Raw genomic sequence first — 22803 nt, 5'->3', positions numbered from 1 at the left:
AGAAAACAAGGAACGGTGCTAATATACACTGTGTGATGTAATACTACTTAAAATCTTTAATAAATCATTCAAATACTGGTCTCCGGGACGCCGTGAGCACGGAGAGACTGTAGTGTACACCTTATGTTTTTAAAAGCTAATCTTAAATGTGTAATATGAATGAATAGTGCTCATAAACGGCTGTTGAGATAGTATTGTCAAGTGAAACGAGTTGAGGCTTGGACCTGAAAACGGCATTCATTACGTTGCAACTTAACAAGCGGCTAGCACCTTTTTTTTTCTTTTCTTTTTTTTTTTTACTTCTCTTTTTTTTTATATTACATTGCAAAATCTGTGCAGTACAAATATGAGATTTATTTCTGGAAAAAAAAAAGTTTTTGGAAAGCGCAGAGTGGTTTTCAGAAAGTTTCAAAATATTTCTTTGTTTTTTTACTTTAACTTTTAGGGGAGTGACCTTTTCCTTACACTGTTTGTGAAGTATTAGTTTATATAAATGTTAATGGAGAATTCACACCAAATGCCTCTGCTTTGTTACCGAAGAACCCATTTTCTTAAAACATTCCCTGTGTAAAATTGTACGGTATATAAATATATAAATTCATAATCATTAGAGCTGTCAGGCGATTACATTTCTTAATATAATTAATTACATAATGTGCTGATTGATTCATTTAAATTAATTGCAAATTAATCGCACGTCAATTTTGGCTTATAAATTACACGCCAAAAGTTAATTTGGTCACACTTCAGTTTAAGGTCCAATTCTTACTATTAACTACGACTTTTGCCTCTTACTGCTGATTAATATTCAGTAATGTAGTTGTTAAGTTTAGGTGTTGGGTAGAATTAAGGGATGAATAAGATCATGCAGAATAAGGCATTAATATGTGCTTTATAAGTACTAATAAACAGCCAATATCCTAGTAATACTGTATGCTAATAAGAAACTAGTTAATAGTGAGAATTTGACCCTAAACTAAAGTGTTACCGATCATTTAAAGTCATCATTGTGTTAGATGAGAAAATCATTGAATAGACATTACAAAAAGTAACTTTAGAAAGAAATAATTAGATCCAACATAGAATTTATTACACATAAACTTTTAAAACTACAATGTTGGCAAAATATTTTTTTCAGAAGCTGCATCTGAAGTGGCATTTAGGTTCATTTACAAGAATCAGCTTTTTCAAGAATGCAGCTCAGAGGTATGGAAGCCCATTCCTGCCACATAAGACAAATAAAATAAATGATGACATACTTAAATCATAATTATTTATGATTTAAAAATACTCATATTATTAAAAATACTCATTCATGTGTTCAAAAATTAATCCTGTGTCGGGTCGCGTCAGATCAATGAGCAGCAAGTCATAATTTTGATTTAGTTATGTCATAATCTCGTCATAGTATGTCATAATTTAGACTTTTTATCTCGTAATTATTACTTTTAAAGTCATAATTTTGATTTAGTAAGTCATAATTTCAACTTTTTATGTCATAATTATGATTTAAGTATGTCATAAATGCGGGAATGGGCTTCCATACAGAGATGCCATTAATATGATTGCAAAATGAAATACTCTAAACCACCAGTAGGTTGCGGCAAGTCACTGTCTTAATGAGTGAATCATTCAGTCATTTATTCAGCCAATTCATTTGAAACGGCTGGTTCGTTTAGCAATGAAGCAAGTGGCCATTTTAATGAATAGGTCACTGAATTAATGGCTCACTCGATTCGTTAAAACTGCGGATTCATTCAGTAATGAAACACCACTGTGTGTTGCTTAGACAACAGTTCAACTCAACAGTTCTTCTGTGACTTTGAAACTGTTTTCATTGGTGAAATTGAGCAAAAACAGACAATATTGACAATATTTGTGTCTAAAATGTAACACAACATTAATGTCTTTAACTGTTGTATAAAATCAATATCACATTTGCAATCGTACAGATCTTTCGGGAAAACAGCACTCTTGTGTGATTTTCTTAAACTATATGAAAGTACATAAATATTAGACAAAAACCCATACAGGGGGATTTTTTTGCCCCCATTTTATACATTTTAGTGGCATTTTAACTCCATTCTAATAGGCTTCATTAACGCAGTCAAAAGTACCAGAATAGTACTGACCACGCTACTAGTTCAAGATAAAGTGCATAAAGGTCAAACGGAAACTTGGAGCATTTGATCATTTGACTATTTTTTGGAAGCATTTAAAATATACAAAACTTAAGCAGGTTTTTTTTTTTTTTTTTTATGGAATCAAAAGACTTTTCACGTTACCAAACATTTCCTTTAATGTGCTCACTCATTCACATGCTAATGACTTAAAACTTTTATGTTTTATGTTGTTGTTAAAATGTCATTATGCTTTTGGAGAAAACTGTACACCTAAAACATTGTCATATTTTTTGACCATGATGTTTAGTCCTTCCTTTTTGGAGCCTGGATTCTCTCTGCTTTCGTGGACTTGCTGCTGACAGAGGCTCTTCGCTTCATGTTTGAACTTCAGGTGGATGTTCTTCCAGCTGGACTGTGAGTAACATTACTTTCTGTACCATGTTTAGCTCTTTACAAACTATTAAGTGTTTTCAACAGTTTTGCCATGTGCATTTACTGTATGCTGCAAGCACAGAATGTATTATCAAAGAATGGCATCAAATTCAAGCAACACTGTCTGTTATGTAAAAGTGTGTGTCCTGTGGAACAAACATCAACTTCCCTTTTTGACGTTGTCATTTGGATGAACTTTCTTGTCTCATTGTATTGTTGTGAAAGTATTCTTTACTTCACCAATATATGAAATAAATGTTGAAATGACAAGGTCTTATGACTACAACAGGAACAGTATCTTGTGAAAGTGAAGTACACTCTTATTTCAAGTCATTTCCTTTGTACTACTAGCTCTCAAACAATTCTTTATAAGATACTTTCATACAGTGTTCTTGGTAATCTGTAATAACAACACTTTTTTTTTTTTTTTTTTTTTTTTTTTTAGTCTTATGAAATCCACAATGTACATGTTTCAGATGTCATCATCTCTCAGCTTGACTTGTGACATCTTGGTTGATTCATCCACACTCGCTTTTTCACAATAAAAACAGGTTTTTGATATACTTTAACTGCCGTATTTTGCAATTTTCAAACGTATTTATGGGAAAACCATTATCTGTTCTTCAGTAAAGGGATAGTTCTCCCAAAAATGCCCAAACCTTTTTGACTTTCTGTCTTCTGTGGACACACAAAAAAATATATTTTGAAGAATGATAATAACCAAACTGTTTTGGTGGCCATTGACTTCCATTGTATGGTCCAAAAAAAGAGAAGAACAAGCCACACCAGCTAGACATTTGTTAAAATGTCATCTTTTATGTTCCATAGAAGAAAGAAAGTCATGCCATTTTGAAACAGGTTAGTAAATATTGACAGAATTTTCAATTATCAATTACATTTTGAATGAAATATTTTTTCCTCTCTCAACTTGGATGGCAGTGCTTGCCTAGTGTCCACCTGTTTCATGAAGTGTGTGCTGTTTAAAATGTGGAGGGACACATTTGGTGTCTATGACCATTAGTGACCATTTAGGCCATTTGTGGTATCAGTTAGCCTCGTTAGTGGGTTTTAACCCTCAATTCTTTTTTCCCACATGCAAGTTTGTTGTGACGTTTCATCACCTTATGTCGGCTTTTGTCGGTAACAGTTTTACTGACCTTCTCTAATAGAGTTCATGGGTATTTTGTTGTTTTTGCGGCGTGTGCCGTGCACATCACCTGTGCCTGAACTTTCATGCGAGGCTCTTCCAACACTGGAGAAGTGGGTGCCAACCTGCCACTTCATCATCCTCATCACTTTCTGCTTATAGCCTTTACACGCAAAGAAGTAAACAAAGGGATCCAGGCATGAATTCAGGTTCATAAGACACACTGTAATATGCAGGGATATCTGAAAGGACTTAAGCTCCGTGCAGCCTGGGTCATAGAGAAGTTTCCGAATCATGTATTGCAGGAGGTCTAGATGGTATGGGCTGAAACACACCACAAATACAAATACCACCCCTGCGATAACTCCTCTTGCTTTTTTGGTCCTTCCAGAACGTTCCGTTAGCTGATTCGACTTTGCTGCTAGACATAATTTATGGGTCAGTATGGAATAGCAAGCGATAATTATCGCAACCGGGGCGACAAAGCCTAGAACTACTCCTGTGATCAGCATGTAGGGCAGCCCTTTGAAAACTCCCTCAAAATTGGGGTATTCCATACAGGTGGTACTGCCATCAGACTCCAGTTTGGTCAAGTCAATGGTCAGGAGAGGCAATGTCTGGGCAAACACCAGCAGCCATATGGCAATACACACAAACTTCGCGTTTTTTGCCTTTCTCAATTTCACCAGCCTCAGAGGAAACACCAGTGCCACAAAACGATCGACTGCCAGACAGGTCATGAAGTTAACTCCGGCATAGCAGTTCAAATAGAAGAGCAGTGCTGTGGCTTTACAGAGTCCTTCCCCCATGGGCCAGTTGAAGCCAAGGCCGTAGTAAACCGCTCTCAAGGGAAGCGACAGGCAGAATAGTATATCGGACACAGCCAGGTTGGCAGAATAAAGAGTGGTTGAATTAAGTTTGGTGATTTTGGAGATCACCACATGAAGAGCCAGGGCATTTCCAAAAAGTCCCACTGGACATATGATGGAGTAGATCAGAGGTATGAGAACTTGCGCCACTGGACGATGATCATACAAGTTGGTGCAGTTTTGGCTCAAATCTTGATTTGTCATAGTTATACACAGGAGAGTTCACTGAAAAGAGAGAGGCAACTGGTATTATATTTATATATATACACACACACTAGCACTCAAAAGTTTGGGGTCGGTACATGTTTTTAAAATGTTTTTGAAAAAAGTCTCTTATACTCCCCAAGGCTGCTTTTATTTGATCAGAAATACAGTTTAAACAGTAATATTGTGAATTATTATTATTATTACATTTTAAATAACTGTTTTCTATTTTAATGTAATTTAAAAGGTAATTTACTCCTATTCTGGCAAAGCAGCCATAACTCCATTCTTCGTGTCACATGATCCTTCATAAATCATTCTAATATGCTGATTTGGTGCTCAAATAACATTTCTTATAATTATCAATGTTGAATACAGTTAATATGTTGCTTAATGTTAATATCTGCTTAATATTTTTGTGTAAACCAATAATTGCAAACATAGTCAACATAAAACTATATAAAATATTTTCTGAAACATATTTTCTTTCCAAGACGTATATACTTTTATCTATAATTTAATGGAATGATTTACTCACCAGATGGCATGGAGAAGATCTTTAGTCAGACATTTGTGCTACTCTTTCTCTAAATCTAATCTCACTTTTAAAATGTAGCAGTATAAAAGTGAGTTTAGCATCTCTTCCTGCCTCTTTCTAACTGTCTGTTACTCTGTTCCTCTCTTTCCTTTTACCTCTCTCTCTCTTACTAGCAGTGTGGGGAGGCTGCTTAAGTTTATATGGGGAAGTGAAAAATCGTGTGGCTTCCACGGAGACTTTTTACGTCAGACAACCATTACTGTTGATTTGTATTGAATCCCCATTGAGAAACACATTTAGTTTCCTTTACATCAATACAAATTACATTTTAAAACTAAGTGAGCTAGTTAAGTCCTATCATCTTTTGTTTTTTATCAAGGAAACAATACAAAGGAAGTAAAAATTAAAATGAGAAAATGAGTTACATAATATATATATATATTCTTGTCTTAATTAATAGTTGGCATTATCAGTTACCCCATTGTCTTTTCTGCACCTCTTAAATGGTTGATGCAATCATATTCTGAATTTTGCAATCATTGTTGCTTCATTGTACTGAGAATTAGACGTTCATTTTATTGGCTCATCTGCTTTCCATAGAGCTTATCTATTACCTTTGGGGACACATAAATTCAAACAAATATTATGCTTATGTCTATGAAATATGTATGCATTTGAGGTACAGCACTTCTCTGTTTCCTCTTTTATTTTTATATTATATGAAGTATTGTGAGTAACAATGTTTTTGGTCTTTACTACATTCAAAATAATTATTAAGGTGGAAGGAAACTGTTATTTCAACTAAAAGAGGACATATGCTGTTTTACATTTTCAACTTCCTTTAGTGTGTAATATGCTGTTTAAACGTGAAAAATATACAAAGCACAGTCTCTCCAAAATATCAGTAAGCACTGATTTCAAACTCGCTGAGACGCCTCAAATGTAGTCTTGAGTTTTCTTCTGGGAACGTACACGTCAAAATATTTCTCATATAAATAATTACCGCCCAAGGCATTCCCAAAAAAAGGGGGACGTGGTCTCTCATTGAGTTGTAAGGGGTATGACATTTCCTAAACATGCTCAAAGCGGTTGACCAATCACAACACACTAGTTCAGCCAACCAATCAGAGCACATTGTGCTTTTTGGAAGGAGGGGCTTCATGGAGACCAGAACTAAATAGAGCATTACTGACAGACTGAGAAGAGAGGTTCTGCGACAGTGTAAAATATGTGAATTTTATTAGGGGTTCAAGCACGAAGTGCTGAAACCCTATTGTAATTGTACTGATTTTTATTATTAGGGGCCAAGCACCGAAGGTGCGGGCACCTATTGTATCTGTTCCCGTTCTTATTATTATTATTATTATTATTAGGGGCCAAGCACCGAAGGTGCGGGCACCTATTGTATCTGTTCCCGTTCTTATTATTATTATTATTATTATTATTATTATTCTTCTTCCGCTCTTGGAGTCTATGGCAGCCCATAGAACCGATTGCGGGAAAGTTGTTTTGGTTTGACATTCTGATAGAGGACTTTCCCAACATTAAATACACCAATTTTGGTGTTTCTAAGTCATTCCCTCTAGCGCCACCACCTGTCCAAAATTTCACTTTTGTTTTGCTAATAACTTTTGAACCGTAAGGCCAATCAACAAACTTCTTTTTTCCTCTGATTCCTGAGCTCATGACGATTCGATTGCACCCTATGACGTCATTTTCCGTCATAAAAACATGGCCGCCATTTTGAATTATTCTCAAAACCTACTTTTTCGAACTCGTCCTAGACAGTTTGTCCGAATTGCACGAAAATTGAACCAGATCATCTTCAGGCAGTGCTGACAAAAAGTTATTAAAATCTAGTTGATTTGTCAAACCGTTTTCAATAAACGCTCGAACAAATTTTACGTAGCGCTTGCGAAAACAGTCGTAAGGCTGTATCTTCGCAACGCTTTATCGTATTCAGACCAAGCTTGGTACATGTCATCACAAGCATGACCTGAGGCTACATGCAGCGTTTCGACCCAGCGCCACCTACTGGTCCAGAGATATGAAAAATGGCTATTTTTGCTTATAACTTCTGAACAGTTTGTCCAAAAATCATAAAATTGGTCTCGTTAGATTCAGGGCAAAATGCCGAGTCGACTGATATCCAATTTTACCATATCGGCCATTTTGACTGTCGGCCATTTTGAATTTTGTGCTAAAACGCTGTATTTTAAGAACGCATGAACGGATTGTTACGAAACTTGGTATGGGTCATCAGCACGATGTCCTGAAGGAGCCTGAGAAGTTTCAAAACAGCGCCACCTAGTGGTTAATCTTTTTATTCAAATGCTTATAACTTTGGGTGTGGTCGACATATTTTCACGAAACTCATCTAATTAGACTGCTGAATCCTTGCCGAGTCCTACGATACCAAACATGCTAGGTTTCACCTTACGGTTTGTGTAGCGTTGTGATTTAGCGCTTAAAAAACATTTGGCTATATCTTCGAAACCGCTAGTCTGATCGAGACGAAACCACCGTCAGAAGTTTGGAAACATAGGTCGATAGCTATACGCCAATGCCCAAATGTGAAAATATTGATAGTAAGGGGTAGTAAAATCCAATCAAAGTCATGTGTCAGTCATTTTTTACGTGTTTTTTCATACAAATGTCTATAACTCCGAAGCGAATTGAGATATTTTCACCAAAATTGACACTCATATGTATGGGCTCACTCTGAGGACATGTAAAAAAAATGGTGTGACTGAGCCTCTTGGTGGCGCTATAATAGAACAAAACATGAAATTCCCATTGACTTCAATACAGTTTTGTGAAATAAAATGCTATACTAAACAAATGCATTGGTGTTATTTAATGAAACTCAGAAAGTGCCTTCAGCACCATTTCCTGAAAGTACCCAACATATTTCAAGACAGCGCCACCTAGTGGTCAAAAGTTATAACAAAACTTCTAAAAATGCTAATAACTTTTGAATAAATCTGCCTATTGAAATGCCACTGGTATTAATAGATTCCTTGGGTCAAGCCGAGAACATAGAAACCAAGTTTTCCTTATTTGGCCTAATTTTCTGTCCGCCATCTTGATTTTCATTCAAAACATACATTTTCGAACTCCTCCTACACCGTTTGTCCGATTTTCACCAAAATCGAATCGTATCATCTCCAGACCGTGCCGACTAAAAGTTATCGATTTCGTCTCGATTGACGAAACCATTTTCGTATAGCGCAGCAGCAAAGTTGAGGCATGATGCTATAAACACTATTCAGGCTTTATCTCTGCAATGCCTTGACATATTGACACCAAACTTTGTATGTGTCATTGTCACTTCACTCTGACCACATCACATCAGTTTTGTAACTGCGCCACCTATTGGTAGAAAGTGATAATGCATTACATCATATTTTTATTTACTCTTTCTATGAATTTTCAGGCATTTTGCCTAAAATCCTCTTTAATGTCTTTAATTGCTCATTGTTGCAGTTGGTCTGACACTTTCAGCAATGTTGGCATGTCTTGTCATCTGATTGTGCTTGGCCCCGCTAAATGCTGCTTGCAGCTTTAATTATTATTATTCTTCTTCTTCTTCTTCCGCTCTGGGAGTCTATGGCAGCCCATAGAACCGCTTGCGGGAAAGTTATGAAATTTGGCACAATGATAGAGGACAGTCCAAAAAGTCACCATGCCAAATTTGGTGTCTTAAAACCAATCCCTCTAGCGCCACCACCTGTCCAAAATTTCACTTTTATTTTGCTTATAACTTTTGAACCGTTTGGCCAATCAACAAAATTCTTTTTTCCTCTGATTCCTGAGCTCATGACGATTCGATTGCACCCTATGACGTCATTTTCCGGCTTATAAATATGGCCGCCATTTTGAATGTGCTGAAAAAGCTACTTTTTCGAACTCGTCCTAGACGGTTTGTCCGATTTGCACGAAAATTGAACCAGATCATCTTCAGGCAGTGCTGACAAAAAGTTATGGAATTCAAATTGATTCGTCAAACCGTTTTCGAATAACGCTCGAACACATTTTACGTAGCGCTTGCGAAAACAGTCGTAGGGCTGTATCTCCGCAACGCTTTATCGGATTCAGACCAAAATTGGTACATGTCATCACAAGCATGACCTGAGGCTACATGCTGCGTTTCGGCGCAGCGCCACCTACTGGTCCGGAGATATGAAAAATGGCTATTTTTGCTTATAACTTCTGAACAATTTGTCCAAAAATCATAAAATTGGTCTCGTTAGATTCAGGGCAACATGCCGAGTCGACTGATATCAAATTTTACCATATCGGCCATTTTGACTGTCGGCCATTTTGAATTTTGTGCTAAAATGCTGTATTTTAAGAACGCATGAACGGATTGTTACGAAACTTGGTATGGGTCATCAGCACGATGTTCTGAAGGAGCGTGAGAAGTTTCGAAACAGCGCCACCTAGTGGTCAAAAGTTAAAACAACATTTCCAAAAAGGCTAATAACTTTTGAATAAATCTGGCTACTGAAATGCCACTGGTCTTAATAGATTCCTTGGGTCAAGCCGAGAACATAGATACCAAGTTTACCTTATTTGGCCAAACTTCCTGTCCGCCATCTTGATTTTCATTCAAAACCTACTTTTTCAAACTCCTCCTAGACCGTTTGTCCGATTTTCACCAAAATCGAATCGTATCATCTCCAGACCGTGCCGACTAAAAGTTATGGATTTCGTGTGGATAGACCAAACCGTTTTCGTATAGCGCAGCAGCAAAGTTGAGGCATGATGCTAATAGCACTATTCAGGCTTTATCTCTGCAATCCCTTGAAATATTGACACCAAACTTTGTATGTGTCATTGTCACTTCACTCTGACCACATCACATCAGTTTTGTAACTGCGCCACCTATTGGTCGAAAGTGATAATGCATTAAATCATATTTTTATTGACTGTTTCTATGATTTTTCAGCCATTTCGTCTAAAATCCTCTTTAAATGTCTTTAATTGCTCATTGTTGCAGTTGGTCTGACACCTTCAGCCATGTTGGCATATCCTGTCATCTACTTGCGCTTGGCCCCGGTAATTGCTGCTTGCAGCTATATTTATTATTATTATTCTTCTTTTTCTTCCGACTTGGTGTCTATGGCAGCCCATAGAACCACTTGCGGGAAAGTTATGAAATTTGGCACCGTGATAGAGGACAGGCCAATCTGTCACCATAGCAAATTTGGTGTCTTAAAACCAATCCCTCTAGCGCCACCAACTGTCCAAAGTTGCACTCATGTTTATGCTAATAACTTTTGAACCACAAGGGCTAGAAACAAAATTCTTTTTTCCTCTGATTCCTGAGCTCATGACAATTCGAAAGCACCCTATGACGTCATTTTCCGTCATAATATTTTTCCGCCATTTTGAATTTTCCGAAAAACCTACTTTTCCGAACTCCTCCTAGGCCGTTGCTCCAATTTCCACGAAAATTGAATCAGATCATCTTCAGACCATGCCGACAAAAAGTTATGGAATTGGTGTTGATTTGTCAAACCGTTCTCGAATACCACGCAAACAAATTTTACGTAGCGCTTGCGAAAACAGACACAAGCCTGTATCTCCGCAACGCTTTATCGTATTCAGACCAAACTTGGTACATATCACCACAAGCATGACCTGAGGCTAAATGCTGCGTTTCGGTGTAGTGCCACCTACTGGTCCGGAGATATGAAAAATGGCTGTTTTTGCTTATAACTTCTGAATGGTTTGTTCAAAAATCATAAAAGTGGTCTCGTTAGATTCAGGGTGACATGCTGAGTCGACTGATATCCAATTTTCCCTGATCAGCCATTTTGGCTGTCGGCCATTTTGAATTATGTGCTAAAATGCTATATTTTATGAACGCATGAACGGATTGTTACGAAACTCAGTATGGGTCATCAGCACGATGTCCTGAAGGAGCCTGAGAAGTTTCGAAACAGCGCCACCTAGTGGTTAATCTTTTTTCCCAAATGCTTATAACTCTGGGTGTGGTCGACTTATTTTCACAAGAGTCATCTCTTTAGACTCCTGAATCGTTGCCGAGTCCAACGATACCAAACATGCTCGGTTTCGCCTTACGGTTTGTGTAGCGTTGTGATTTAGCGCTTAAAAAACATTTGGCTATATCTTCGAAACCGCTAGTCCGATCGAGACGAAACCACCGTCAGAAGTTTGGAAACATAGGTCGATAGCTATACGCCAATGCCCAAATGCAAAAATATTGATAGTAAGGGGTAGTAAAATCCAATCAAAGTCATGTGTCAGTCATTTTTTACGTGTTTTTTCATATAAATGTCTATAACTCCAAAGCAAATTGAGATATTTTCACCAAAATTGAAAAACATACGTATGGGCTCACTCTGAGGACACATAAAAAAAATGGTGGGACTGAGCCTCTTGGTGGCGATATAATAGAACAAAACATGAAATTCCCATTGACTTCAATACAGTTTTGTGAAAGAAAATGCTTTACTAAACAAATGCATTGGTGTAATATTACGAAACTCAGAATGTGCCATCAACACCATAGCCTGAAGGTTCCCAAAATATTTCAAGACAGCGCCACCTAGTGGTCAAAATTTATAAACATTTCTCCAAAAAGGCTAATAACTTTTGAATAAATCGGCCTATCGAAATGCCACTGGTCTTAATAGATTCCTTGGGTCAAGCCGACAACATAGATACCAAGTTTTCCTTATTTGGCCGAACTTCCTGTCCACCATCTTGATTTTCATTCAAAACCTACTTTTTCGAACTCCTCCTAGACCGTTTGTCCGATTTTCACCAAAATCGAATCATATCATCTCCAGACTGTGCCGCCTAAAAGTTATGGATTTCGTGTCGATAGACGAAACCATTTTCGTATAGTGCAGCAGCAAAGTTGAGTCATGATGCCAAAAGCACTATTCAGGCTTTATCTCTGTAATGCCTTGACATATTGACACCAAATTTTGTATGTATCATTGTCACTTCACTCTGACCACATCACATCAGTTTTGTAACTGCTCCACCTATTGGTCGAAAGTGATAATCCATTAAATCATATTTTGAATGACTTTTTATATGATTTGTCAGCCATTTCACCTAAAATCCTCTTTAAATGTCTTTAATTGCTCATTGTTGCAGTTGGTCTGACACCTTCAGCCATGTTGGCATATCCTGTCATCTGCTTGCGCTTGGCCCCGATAATTGCTGCTTGCAGCTATATTTAGGGGCCAAGCACCGAAGGTGCGGAGGCACCTATTGTATCTGTTCCCGTTCTTATTATTATTAGGGGCCAAGCACCGAAGGTGCGGAGGCACCTATTGTTTTTGTTCCGGTTCTTATTATTATTAGGGGCCAAGCACCGAAGGTGCGGAGGCACCTATTGTTTTTGTTCCGGTTCTTATTATTATTATTATTATTATTCTTCTTCTTCTTCTTCCGCTCTGGGAGTCTATGGCAGCCCATAGAACCGCTTGCGGGAAAGTTATGAAATTTGGCACAATGATAGAGGACAGTCCAAAAAGTCACCATGCCAAATTTGGTGTCTTAAAACCAATCCCTCTAGCGCCACCACCTGTCCAAAATTTCACTTTTATTTTGCTAATAACTTTTGAACCGTTTGGCCAATCAACAAAATTCTTTTTTCCTCTGATTCCTGAGCTCATGACGATTCGATTGCACCCTATGACGTCATTTTCGGGCTTATAAATATGGCCGCCATTTTGAATGTGCTGAAAAAGCTACTTTTTCGAACTCGTCCTAGACGGTTTGTCCGATTTGCACGAAAATTGAACCAGATCATCTTCAGGCAGTGCTGACAAAAAGTTATGGAATTCAAATTGATTCGTCAAACCGTTTTCGAATAACGCTCGAACACATTTTACGTAGCGCTTGCGAAAACAGTCGTAGGGCTGTATCTCCGCAACGCTTTATCGGATTCAGACCAAAATTGGTACATGTCATCACAAGCATGACCTGAGGCTACATGCTGCGTTTCGGCGCAGCGCCACCTACTGGTCCGGAGATATGAAAAATGGATATTTTTGCTTATAACTTCTGAACAATTTGTCCAAAAATCATAAAATTGGTCTCGTTAGATTCAGGGCAACATGCCGAGTCGACTGATATCAAATTTTACCATATCGGCCATTTTGACTGTCGGCCATTTTGAATTTTGTGCTAAAATGCTGTATTTTAAGAACGCATGAACGGATTGTTACGAAACTTGGTATGGGTCATCAGCACGATGTTCTGAAGGAGCGTGAGAAGTTTCGAAACAGCGCCACCTAGTGGTCAAAAGTTAAAACAACATTAACAAAAAGGCTAATAACTTTTGAATAAATCTGGCTACTGAAATGCCACTGGTCTTAATAGATTCCTTGGGTCAAGCCGAGAACATAGATACCAAGTTTACCTTATTTGGCCAAACTTCCTGTCCGCCATCTTGATTTTCATTCAAAACCTACTTTTTCAAACTCCTCCTAGACCGTTTGTCCGATTTTCACCAAAATCGAATCGTATCATCTCCAGACCGTGCCGACTAAAAGTTATGGATTTCGTGTGGATAGACCAAACCGTTTTCGTATAGCGCAGCAGCAAAGTTGAGGCATGATGCTAATAGCACTATTCAGGCTTTATCTCTGCAATCCCTTGAAATATTGACACCAAACTTTGTATGTGTCATTGTCACTTCACTCTGACCACATCACATCAGTTTTGTAACTGCGCCACCTATTGGTCGAAAGTGATAATGCATTAAATCATATTTTTATTGACTGTTTCTATGATTTTTCAGCCATTTCGTCTAAAATCCTCTTTAAATGTCTTTAATTGCTCATTGTTGCAGTTGGTCTGACACCTTCAGCCATGTTGGCATATCCTGTCATCTACTTGCGCTTGGCCCCGGTAATTGCTGCTTGCAGCTATATTTATTATTATTATTCTTCTTCTTCTTCTTCCGCTCTGGGAGTCTATGGCAGCCCATAGAACCGCTTGCGGGAAAGTTATGAAATTTGGCACAACGATAGAGGACAGTCCAAAAAGTCACCATGCCAAATTTGGTGTCTTAAAACCAATCCCTCTAGCGCCACCACCTGTCCAAAATTTCACTTTTATTTTGCTAATAACTTTTGAACCGTTTGGCCAATCAACAAAATTCTTTTTTCCTCTGATTCCTGAGCTCATGACGATTCGATTGCACCCTATGACGTCATTTTCCGGCTTATAAATATGGCCGCCATTTTGAATGTGCTGAAAAAGCTACTTTTTCGAACTCGTCCTAGACGGTTTGTCCGATTTGCACGAAAATTGAACCAGATCATCTTCAGGCAGTGCTGACAAAAAGTTATGGAATTCAAATTGATTCGTCAAACCGTTTTCGAATAACGCTCGAACACATTTTACGTAGCGCTTGCGAAAACAGTCGTAGGGCTGTATCTCCGCAACGCTTTATCGGATTCAGACCAAAATTGGTACATGTCATCACAAGCATGACCTGAGGCTACATGCTGCGTTTCGGCGCAGCGCCACCTACTGGTCCGGAGATATGAAAAATGGCTATTTTTGCTTATAACTTCTGAACAATTTGTCCAAAAATCATAAAATTGGTCTCGTTAGATTCAGGGCAACATGCCGAGTCGACTGATATCAAATTTTACCATATCGGCCATTTTGACTGTCGGCCATTTTGAATTTTGTGCTAAAATGCTGTATTTTAAGAACGCATGAACGGATTGTTACGAAACTTGGTATGGGTCATCAGCACGATGTTCTGAAGGAGCGTGAGAAGTTTCGAAACAGCGCCACCTAGTGGTCAAAAGTTAAAACAACATTAACAAAAAGGCTAATAACTTTTGAATAAATCTGGCTACTGAACTGCCACTGGTCTTAATAGATTCCTTGGGTCAAGCCGAGAACATAGATACCAAGTTTACCTTATTTGGCCAAACTTCCTGTCCGCCATCTTGATTTTCATTCAAAACCTACTTTTTCAAACTCCTCCTAGACCGTTTGTCCGATTTTCACCAAAATCGAATCGTATCATCTCCAGACCGTGCCGACTAAAAGTTATGGATTTCGTGTGGATAGACCAAACCGTTTTCGTATAGCGCAGCAGCAAAGTTGAGGCATGATGCTAATAGCACTATTCAGGCTTTATCTCTGCAATCCCTTGAAATATTGACACCAAACTTTGTATGTGTCATTGTCACTTCACTCTGACCACATCACATCAGTTTTGTAACTGCGCCACCTATTGGTCGAAAGTGATAATGCATTAAATCATATTTTTATTGACTGTTTCTATGATTTTTCAGCCATTTCGTCTAAAATCCTCTTTAAATGTCTTTAATTGCTCATTGTTGCAGTTGGTCTGACACCTTCAGCCATGTTGGCATATCCTGTCATCTACTTGCGCTTGGCCCCGGTAATTGCTGCTTGCAGCTATATTTATTATTATTATTCTTCTTCTTCTTCTTCCGCCATGGGAGTCTATGGCAGCCCATAGAACCGATTGCGGGAAAGTTATGAAATTTGGCACACTGATAGAGGACAGTCTGAAAAGTCACCATACCAAATTTGGTGTCTTAAAACCAATCCCTCTAGCGCCACCACCTGTCCAAAATTTCACTTTTATTTTGCTAATAACTTTTGAACCGTTTGGCCAATCAACAAAATTCTTTTTTCCTCTGATTCCTGAGCTCATGACGATTCGATTGCACCCTATGACGTCATTTTCCGGCTTATAAATATGGCCGCCATTTTGAATGTGCTGAAAAAGCTACTTTTTCAAACTCGTCCTAGACGGTTTGTCCGATTTGCACGAAAATTGAACCAGATCATCTTCAGGCAGTGCTGACAAAAAGTTATGGAATTCAAATTGATTCGTCAAACCGTTTTCGAATAACGCTCGAACACATTTTACGTAGCGCTTGCGAAAACAGTCGTAGGGCTGTATCTCCGCAACGCTTTATCGGATTCAGACCAAAATTGGTACATGTCATCACAAGCATGACCTGAGGCTACATGCTGCGTTTCGGCGCAGCGCCACCTACTGGTCCGGAGATATGAAAAATGGCTATTTTTGCTTATAACTTCTGAACAATTTGTCCAAAAATCATAAAATTGGTCTCGTTAGATTCAGGGCAACATGCCGAGTCGACTGATATCAAATTTTACCATATCGGCCATTTTGACTGTCGGCCATTTTGAATTTTGTGCTAAAATGCTGTATTTTAAGAACGCATGAACGGATTGTTACGAAACTTGGTATGGGTCATCAGCACGATGTTTTGAAGGAGCGTGAGAAGTTTCGAAACAGCGCCACCTAGTGGTGAATTTTTTTTTTCAAATGCTTATAACTTTGGGTGTGGTTGACTTATTTTCACCAAACTCATCTCATTAGACTCCTGAATCCTTGCCGAGTCCAACGATACCAAACATGCTAGGTTTCGCCTCACGGTTTGTGTAGCGTTGTGATTTAGCGCTTAAAAAACATTTGGCTATATCTTCGAAACCGTTTGTCCGATCGAGACGAAACCACCGTCAGAAGTTTGGAAACATAGGTCGATAGCTATACACCAATGCCCAAATGCGAAAATATTGATGTTTAGGGGTAGTAAATTCCAATCAAAGTCATGTGTCAGTCATTTTTTACGTGTTTTTTCATATAAATGTCTATAACTCTGAAGCGAATTGAGATATTTTCACCAAAATCGACACACATATGTATGGGCTCACTCTGAGGACACATACAAAAAATTGTGGGACTGAGCCTCTTGGTGGCGCTATAATAGAACAAAACATGAAATTCCCATTGACTTCAATACAGTTTTGTGAAATAAAGTGCTATACTAAACAAATGCATTAGTGTAATATTACAAAACTCAGAATGTGCCATCAGCATCATCCCCTAAAGGTATTCAAAATATTTCGAAACAGCGCCACCTAGTGGTCAAAACTTATAACAACATTTACAAAAAGGCTAATAACTTTTGAATAAATCTGGCTACTGAAATGCCACTGGTCTTAATAGATTCCTTGGGTCAAGCCGAGAACATAGATACCAAGTTTACCTTATTTGGCCAAACTTCCTGTCCGCCATCTTGATTTTCATTCAAAACCTACTTTTTCGAACTCCTCCTAGACCGTTTGTCCGATTTTCACCAAAATCGAATCGTATCATCTCCAGACTGTGCCGACTCAAAGTTATGGATTTCGTGTGGGTAGACCAAACCGTTTTCGTATAGCGCAGCAGCAAAGTTGAGGCATGATGCTAATAGCACTATTCAGGCTTTATCTCTGCAATGCCTTGACATATTGACACCAAACTTTGTATGTGTCATTGTCACTTCACTCTGACCACATCACATCAGTTTTGTAACTGCGCCACCTATTGGTCAAAAGTGATAATGCATTAAATCATATTTTTATTGACTGTTTCTATGATTTTTCAGCCATTTCGTCTAAAATCCTCTTTAAATGTCTTTAATTGCTCATTGTTGCAGTTGGTCTGACACTTTCAGACATTTTGGCATGTCTTGTCGTCTTATTCTGCTTGGCCCCGGTAATTGCTGCTTGCAGCTATATTTATTAGGGGCCAAGCACCGAAGGTGCTAGGCACCTATTGTATCTGTTCCCGTTCCTATTATTATTATTCTTCCTTCTTCCGACTGGGAGTCTATGGCAGCCCATAGAACCGATTGCGGGAAAGTTGTTTTGGTTTGACATTCTGATAGAGGACAGTCCCAACATTAAATACACCAATTTTGGTGTTTCTAAGTCATTCCCTCTAGCGCCACCACCTGTCCAAAATTTCACTTTTATTTTGCTAATAACTTTTTAACCGTAAAGTCAAACAACAAAATTCCTTTTTCCTCTGATTCGTGAGCTCATGACTGTTCGATTGCACCCTATGACGTAATTTTCCGTCATAAAATATGGCCACCATCTTGAATTTTCCAAAACAGCTACTTTTTCGAACTCCTCCTAGGCCGTTGCTCCAATTTCCACGAAAATTGAATCAGATCATCTTCATACCATGCCGACAAAAAGTTATGGAATTCGTGTTGATTCATCAAACCGTTCTCGAATACAGCGCAAACAAATTTTACGTAGCGCTTGCGAAAATAGACACAAGCCTGTATCTCCGCAACGCTTTATCGTATTCAGACCAAACTTGGTACATATCATCACAAGCATGACTTGAGGCTACATGCTGCGTTTCGGCGCAGTGCCACCTACTGGTCCGGAGATATGAAAAATGGCTGTTTTTGCTTATAACTTCTGAATGGTTTGTCCAAAAATCATAAAAGTGGTCTCGTTAGATTCAGGGCGTCATGCTGAGTCGACTGATATCCAATCTTCCCAGATCAGTCATTTTGGCTGTCGGCCATTTTGAATTATGTGCTAAAATGCTGTATTTTATGAACGCATGAACGGATTGTTACGAAACTCAGTATGGGTCATCAGCACGATGTCCTGAAGGAGCCTGAGAAGTTTCGAAACAGCGCCACCTAGTGGGGAATTTTTTTCCCCAAATGCTTATAACTTTGGGTGTGGTCGACTTATTTTCACAAGAGTCATCTCTTTAGACTCCTGAATCGTTGCCGAGTCCAACGATACCAAACATTCTAGGTTTTGCCTTACGGTTTGTGTAGCGTTTTGATTTAGCGCTTAAAAAACATTTGGCTATATCTTCGAAACCGCTAGTCCGATCGAGACGAAACCACCGTCAGAAGTTTGGAAACATAGGTCGATAGCTATACGCCAATGCCCAAATGCGAAAATATTGATAGTAAGGGGTAGTAAAATCCAATCAAAGTCATGTGTCAGTAATTTTTTACATGTTTTTTCATATAAATGTCTATAACTCCGAAGTGAATTGAGATATTTTGACCAAAATTGACACACATATGCATGGGCTCACTCTGAGGACACATAAAAAAAATGGTGGGACTGAGTCTCTTGGTGGCGCTATAACAGAACAAAACATGAAATTCCCATTGACTTCAATACAGTTTTGTGAATTAAAATTATATACTTAACAAATGCATTGGTGTAATATTATGAAACTCAGAATATGCCATCAGCACCATCCCCTGAAGGTACCCAAACTATTTCGAGACAGCGCCACCTAGTGATCAATTGTTATGACAAATTTTCCAAAAAGGCTAATAACTTTTGAATAAATCTGGCTTTTGAAATGCCACTGGTCTTAATAGATTCCTTGGGTCAAGCCGAGAACATAGATACCAAGTTTTCCTTATTTGGCTGAACTTCCTGTCCGCCATCTTGATTTTCAGTCAAAACCTACTTTTTCGAACTCCTCCTAGACCGTTTGTCCGATTTTCACCAAAATCGAATCGTATCATCTCCAGACTTTGCCAACTAAAAGTTATGGATTTCGTGTCGATAGACGAAACCGTTTTCGTATAGCATAGCAGCAAAGTTGAGGCATGATGCCAAAAGGACTATTCAGGCTTTATCTCTGCAATGCCTTGACATATTGACACCAAACTTTGTATGTGTCATTGTCACTTCACTCTAACCACATCACATCAGTTTTGTAACTACGCCACCTATTGGTCGAAAGTGAGAATCGTATTTTGAATGACTTTTTATAAGATTTTTCAGCCATTTCGCCTAAAATCCTCTTTAAATGTATTTAATTGCTCATTGTTGCAGTTGGTCTGACACCTTCAGCCATGTTGGCATATGCTGTCATCTGCTTGCGCTTGGCCCCGATAATTGCTGCTTGCAGCTATATTTATTATTATTCTTCTTCCGCCATGGGAGTCTATGGCAGCCCATAGAACCGATTGCGGGAAAGTTGTTTTGGTTTGACATTCTGATAGAGGACAGTCCCAACATTAAATACACCAATTTTGGTGTTTCTAAGTCACTCCCTCTAGCGCCACCACCTGTCCAAAGTTTCACTTTTATTATGCTAATAACTTTTGAAGCGTAAGGCCAATCAACAAAATTCTTTTTTCCTCTGATTCCTGAGCTCATGCCGATTCGATTGCACCCTATGACGTCATTTTCCGGCTTATAAATATGGTCGCCATTTTGAATGTGCTGAAAAAGCTACTTTTTCGAACTCGTCCTAGACGGTTTGTCCGATTTGCACGAAAATTGAACCAGATCATCTTCAGGCAGTGCTGACAAAAAGTTATGGAATTCAAATTGATTCGTCAAAGCGTTTTTGAATAACGCTCGAACACATTTTACATAGCGCTTGCGAAAACAGTCGTAGGGCTGTATCTCCGCAACGCTTTATCGGATTCAGACCAAAATTGGTACATGTCATCACAAGCATGACCTGAGGCTACATGCTGCGTTTCGGCGCAGCGCCACCTACTGGTCCGGAGATATGAAAAATGGCTATTTTTGCTTATAACTTCTGAATGGTTTGTCCAAAAATCATAAAATTGGTCTCGTTAGATTCAGGTCAACATGCCGAGTCGACTGATATAAAATTTTACCATATCGGCCATTTTGACTGTCGGCCATTTTGAATTTTGTGCTAAAATGCTGTATTTTAAGAACGCATGAACGGATTGTTACGAAACTTGGTATGGGTCATCAGCACGATGTTCTGAAGGAGCGTGAGAAGTTTCGAAACAGCGCCACCTAGTGGTGAATTTTTTTTTTCAAATGCTTATAACTTTGGGTGTGGTTGACTTATTTTCACCAAACTCATCTCATTAGACTCCTGAATCCTTGCCGAGTCCAACGATACCAAACATGCTAGGTTTCGCCTCACGGTTTGTGTAGCGTTGTGATTTAGCGCTTAAAAAACATTTGGCTATATCTTCGAAACCGTTTGTCCGATCGAGACGAAACCACCGTCAGAAGTTTGAAAACATAGGTCGATAGCTATATGCCAATGCCCAAATGCGAAAATATTGATGTTTAGGGGTAGTAAATTCCAATCAAAGTCATGTGTCAGTCATTTTTTACGTGTTTTTTCATATAAATGTCTATAACTCCGAAGCGAATTGAGATATTTTCACCAAAATCGACACACATATGTATGGGCTCACTCTGAGGACACGTAAAAAAAATTGTGGGACTGAGCCTCTTGGTGGCGCTATAACAGAACAAAACATGAAATTCCCATTGACTTCAATACAGTTTTGTGAAATAAAATGCTATACTGAACAAATGCATTGGTGTAATATTACGAAACTCAGAATGTGCCATCAGCACCATCCCCTGAAGGTACCCAAAATATTTTGAGACAGCGCCACCTAATGGTCAAAAGTGACAATCAATTAAATCATATTTTTAATTACTCTTTCTATGATTTTTCAGCCATTTCGCCTAAAATCCTCTTTAAATGTCTTTAATTGCTCATTGTTGCAGTTGATCTGACACTTTCAGCCATGTCTTGTCGTCTTATTCTGCTTGGCCCCGGTAATGGCTGCTTGCAGCTATATTTATTATTATTATTCTTCTTCCACTCTGGGAGTCTATGGCAGCCCATAGAACCGATTGCGGGAAAGTTGTAATGGTTTGACATTCTGATAGAGGACAGTCCCAACATTAAATACACCAATTTTGGTGTGTCTAAGTCATTCCCTCTAGCGCCACCACCTGTCCAAAATGTCACTTTTGTTTTGCTAATAACTTTTGAACCGTAAGGCCAATCAACAAAATTCTTATTTCCTCTGATTCCTGAGCTCATGCCGATTCGATTGCACCCTATGTCGTCATTTTCCGTCATAAAAACATTGCCGCCATGTTGAATTATTCTCAAAACCTACTTTTTCGAACTCGTCCTAGACAGTTTGTCCGATTTGCACGAAAATTGAACCAGATCATCTTCAGGCAGTGCTGACAAAAAGTTATTAAAATCTAGTTGATTTGTCAAACCGTTTTCAATAAACGCTCGAACAAATTTTACGTAGCGCTTGCGAAAACAGTCGTAAGGCTGTATCTTCGCAACGCTTTATCGTATTCAGACCAAACTTGGTACATGTCATCACAAGCATGACCTGAGGCTACATGCTGCGTTTCGGCGCAGTGCCACCTACTGGTCCAGAGATATGAAAAATTGCTATTTTTGCTTATAACTTCTGAACAGTTTGTCCAAAAATCATAAAATTGGTCTTGTTAGATTCAGGGCAAAATGCCGAGTCGACTGATATCCAATTTTACTATATCGGCCATTTTGACTGTCGGCCATTTTGAATTTTGTGCTAAAATGCTGTATTTTAAGAACGCATGAACGGATTCTTACGAAACTTGGTATGGGTCATCAGCACGATGTCCTGAAGGAGCCTGAGAAGTTTCGAAACAGCGCCACCTAGTGGTTAATCTTTTTATTCAAATGCTTATAACTTTGGGTGTGGTCGACTTATTTTCACGAGACTCATCTAATTAGACTCCTGAAACCTTGCCGAGTCCTACGATACCAAGCATGCTAGGTTTCGCCTTACGGTTTGTGTAGCGTTGTGATTTAGCGCTTAAAAAACATTTGGCTATATCTGC

The 22803-nt window shown here is 38.6% G+C and overlaps 2 protein-coding genes across 3 annotated transcripts in view; one reads left to right on the top strand and one right to left on the bottom strand.

Moving 5' to 3' along the window:
• ubac2 (UBA domain containing 2) overlaps positions 1-22803 on the top strand; it is a 39058-nt gene that overhangs the window by 2997 nt on the left and 13258 nt on the right. For both annotated transcript variants that reach the window (XM_082165436.1, XM_082165435.1), the window contains exon 4: positions 2431-2537. In XM_082165436.1, the coding sequence (XP_082021562.1) occupies positions 2431-2537 (107 nt within the window). The remainder of the gene's footprint in view (positions 1-2430; positions 2538-22803) is intronic.
• Positions 2232-5699, bottom strand: gpr183b (G protein-coupled receptor 183b). The gene is made up of 2 exons (XM_082165433.1): positions 5314-5699; positions 2232-4796 (listed from the first exon to the last, which is right to left on the bottom strand). The coding sequence occupies exon 2, from the start codon at positions 4773-4775 to the stop codon at positions 3705-3707; it is 1071 nt and encodes a 356-aa protein (XP_082021559.1). The 5' UTR covers positions 4776-4796; positions 5314-5699; the 3' UTR covers positions 2232-3704.

This window comes from Leuciscus leuciscus (genome assembly GCF_965113295.1).
Source record: "Leuciscus leuciscus genome assembly, chromosome: 3".
NCBI lineage: Eukaryota > Metazoa > Chordata > Actinopteri > Cypriniformes > Leuciscidae > Leuciscus > Leuciscus leuciscus.
This window is presented reverse-complemented; position numbering and strand designations above follow the sequence as displayed.

Bases quoted from the DNA above. Each gene is read 5' to 3' on its own strand.
- gpr183b (XM_082165433.1), bottom strand. From the start codon at position 4,775: ATGACAAATCAAGATTTGAGCCAAAACTGCACCAACTTGTATGATCAT.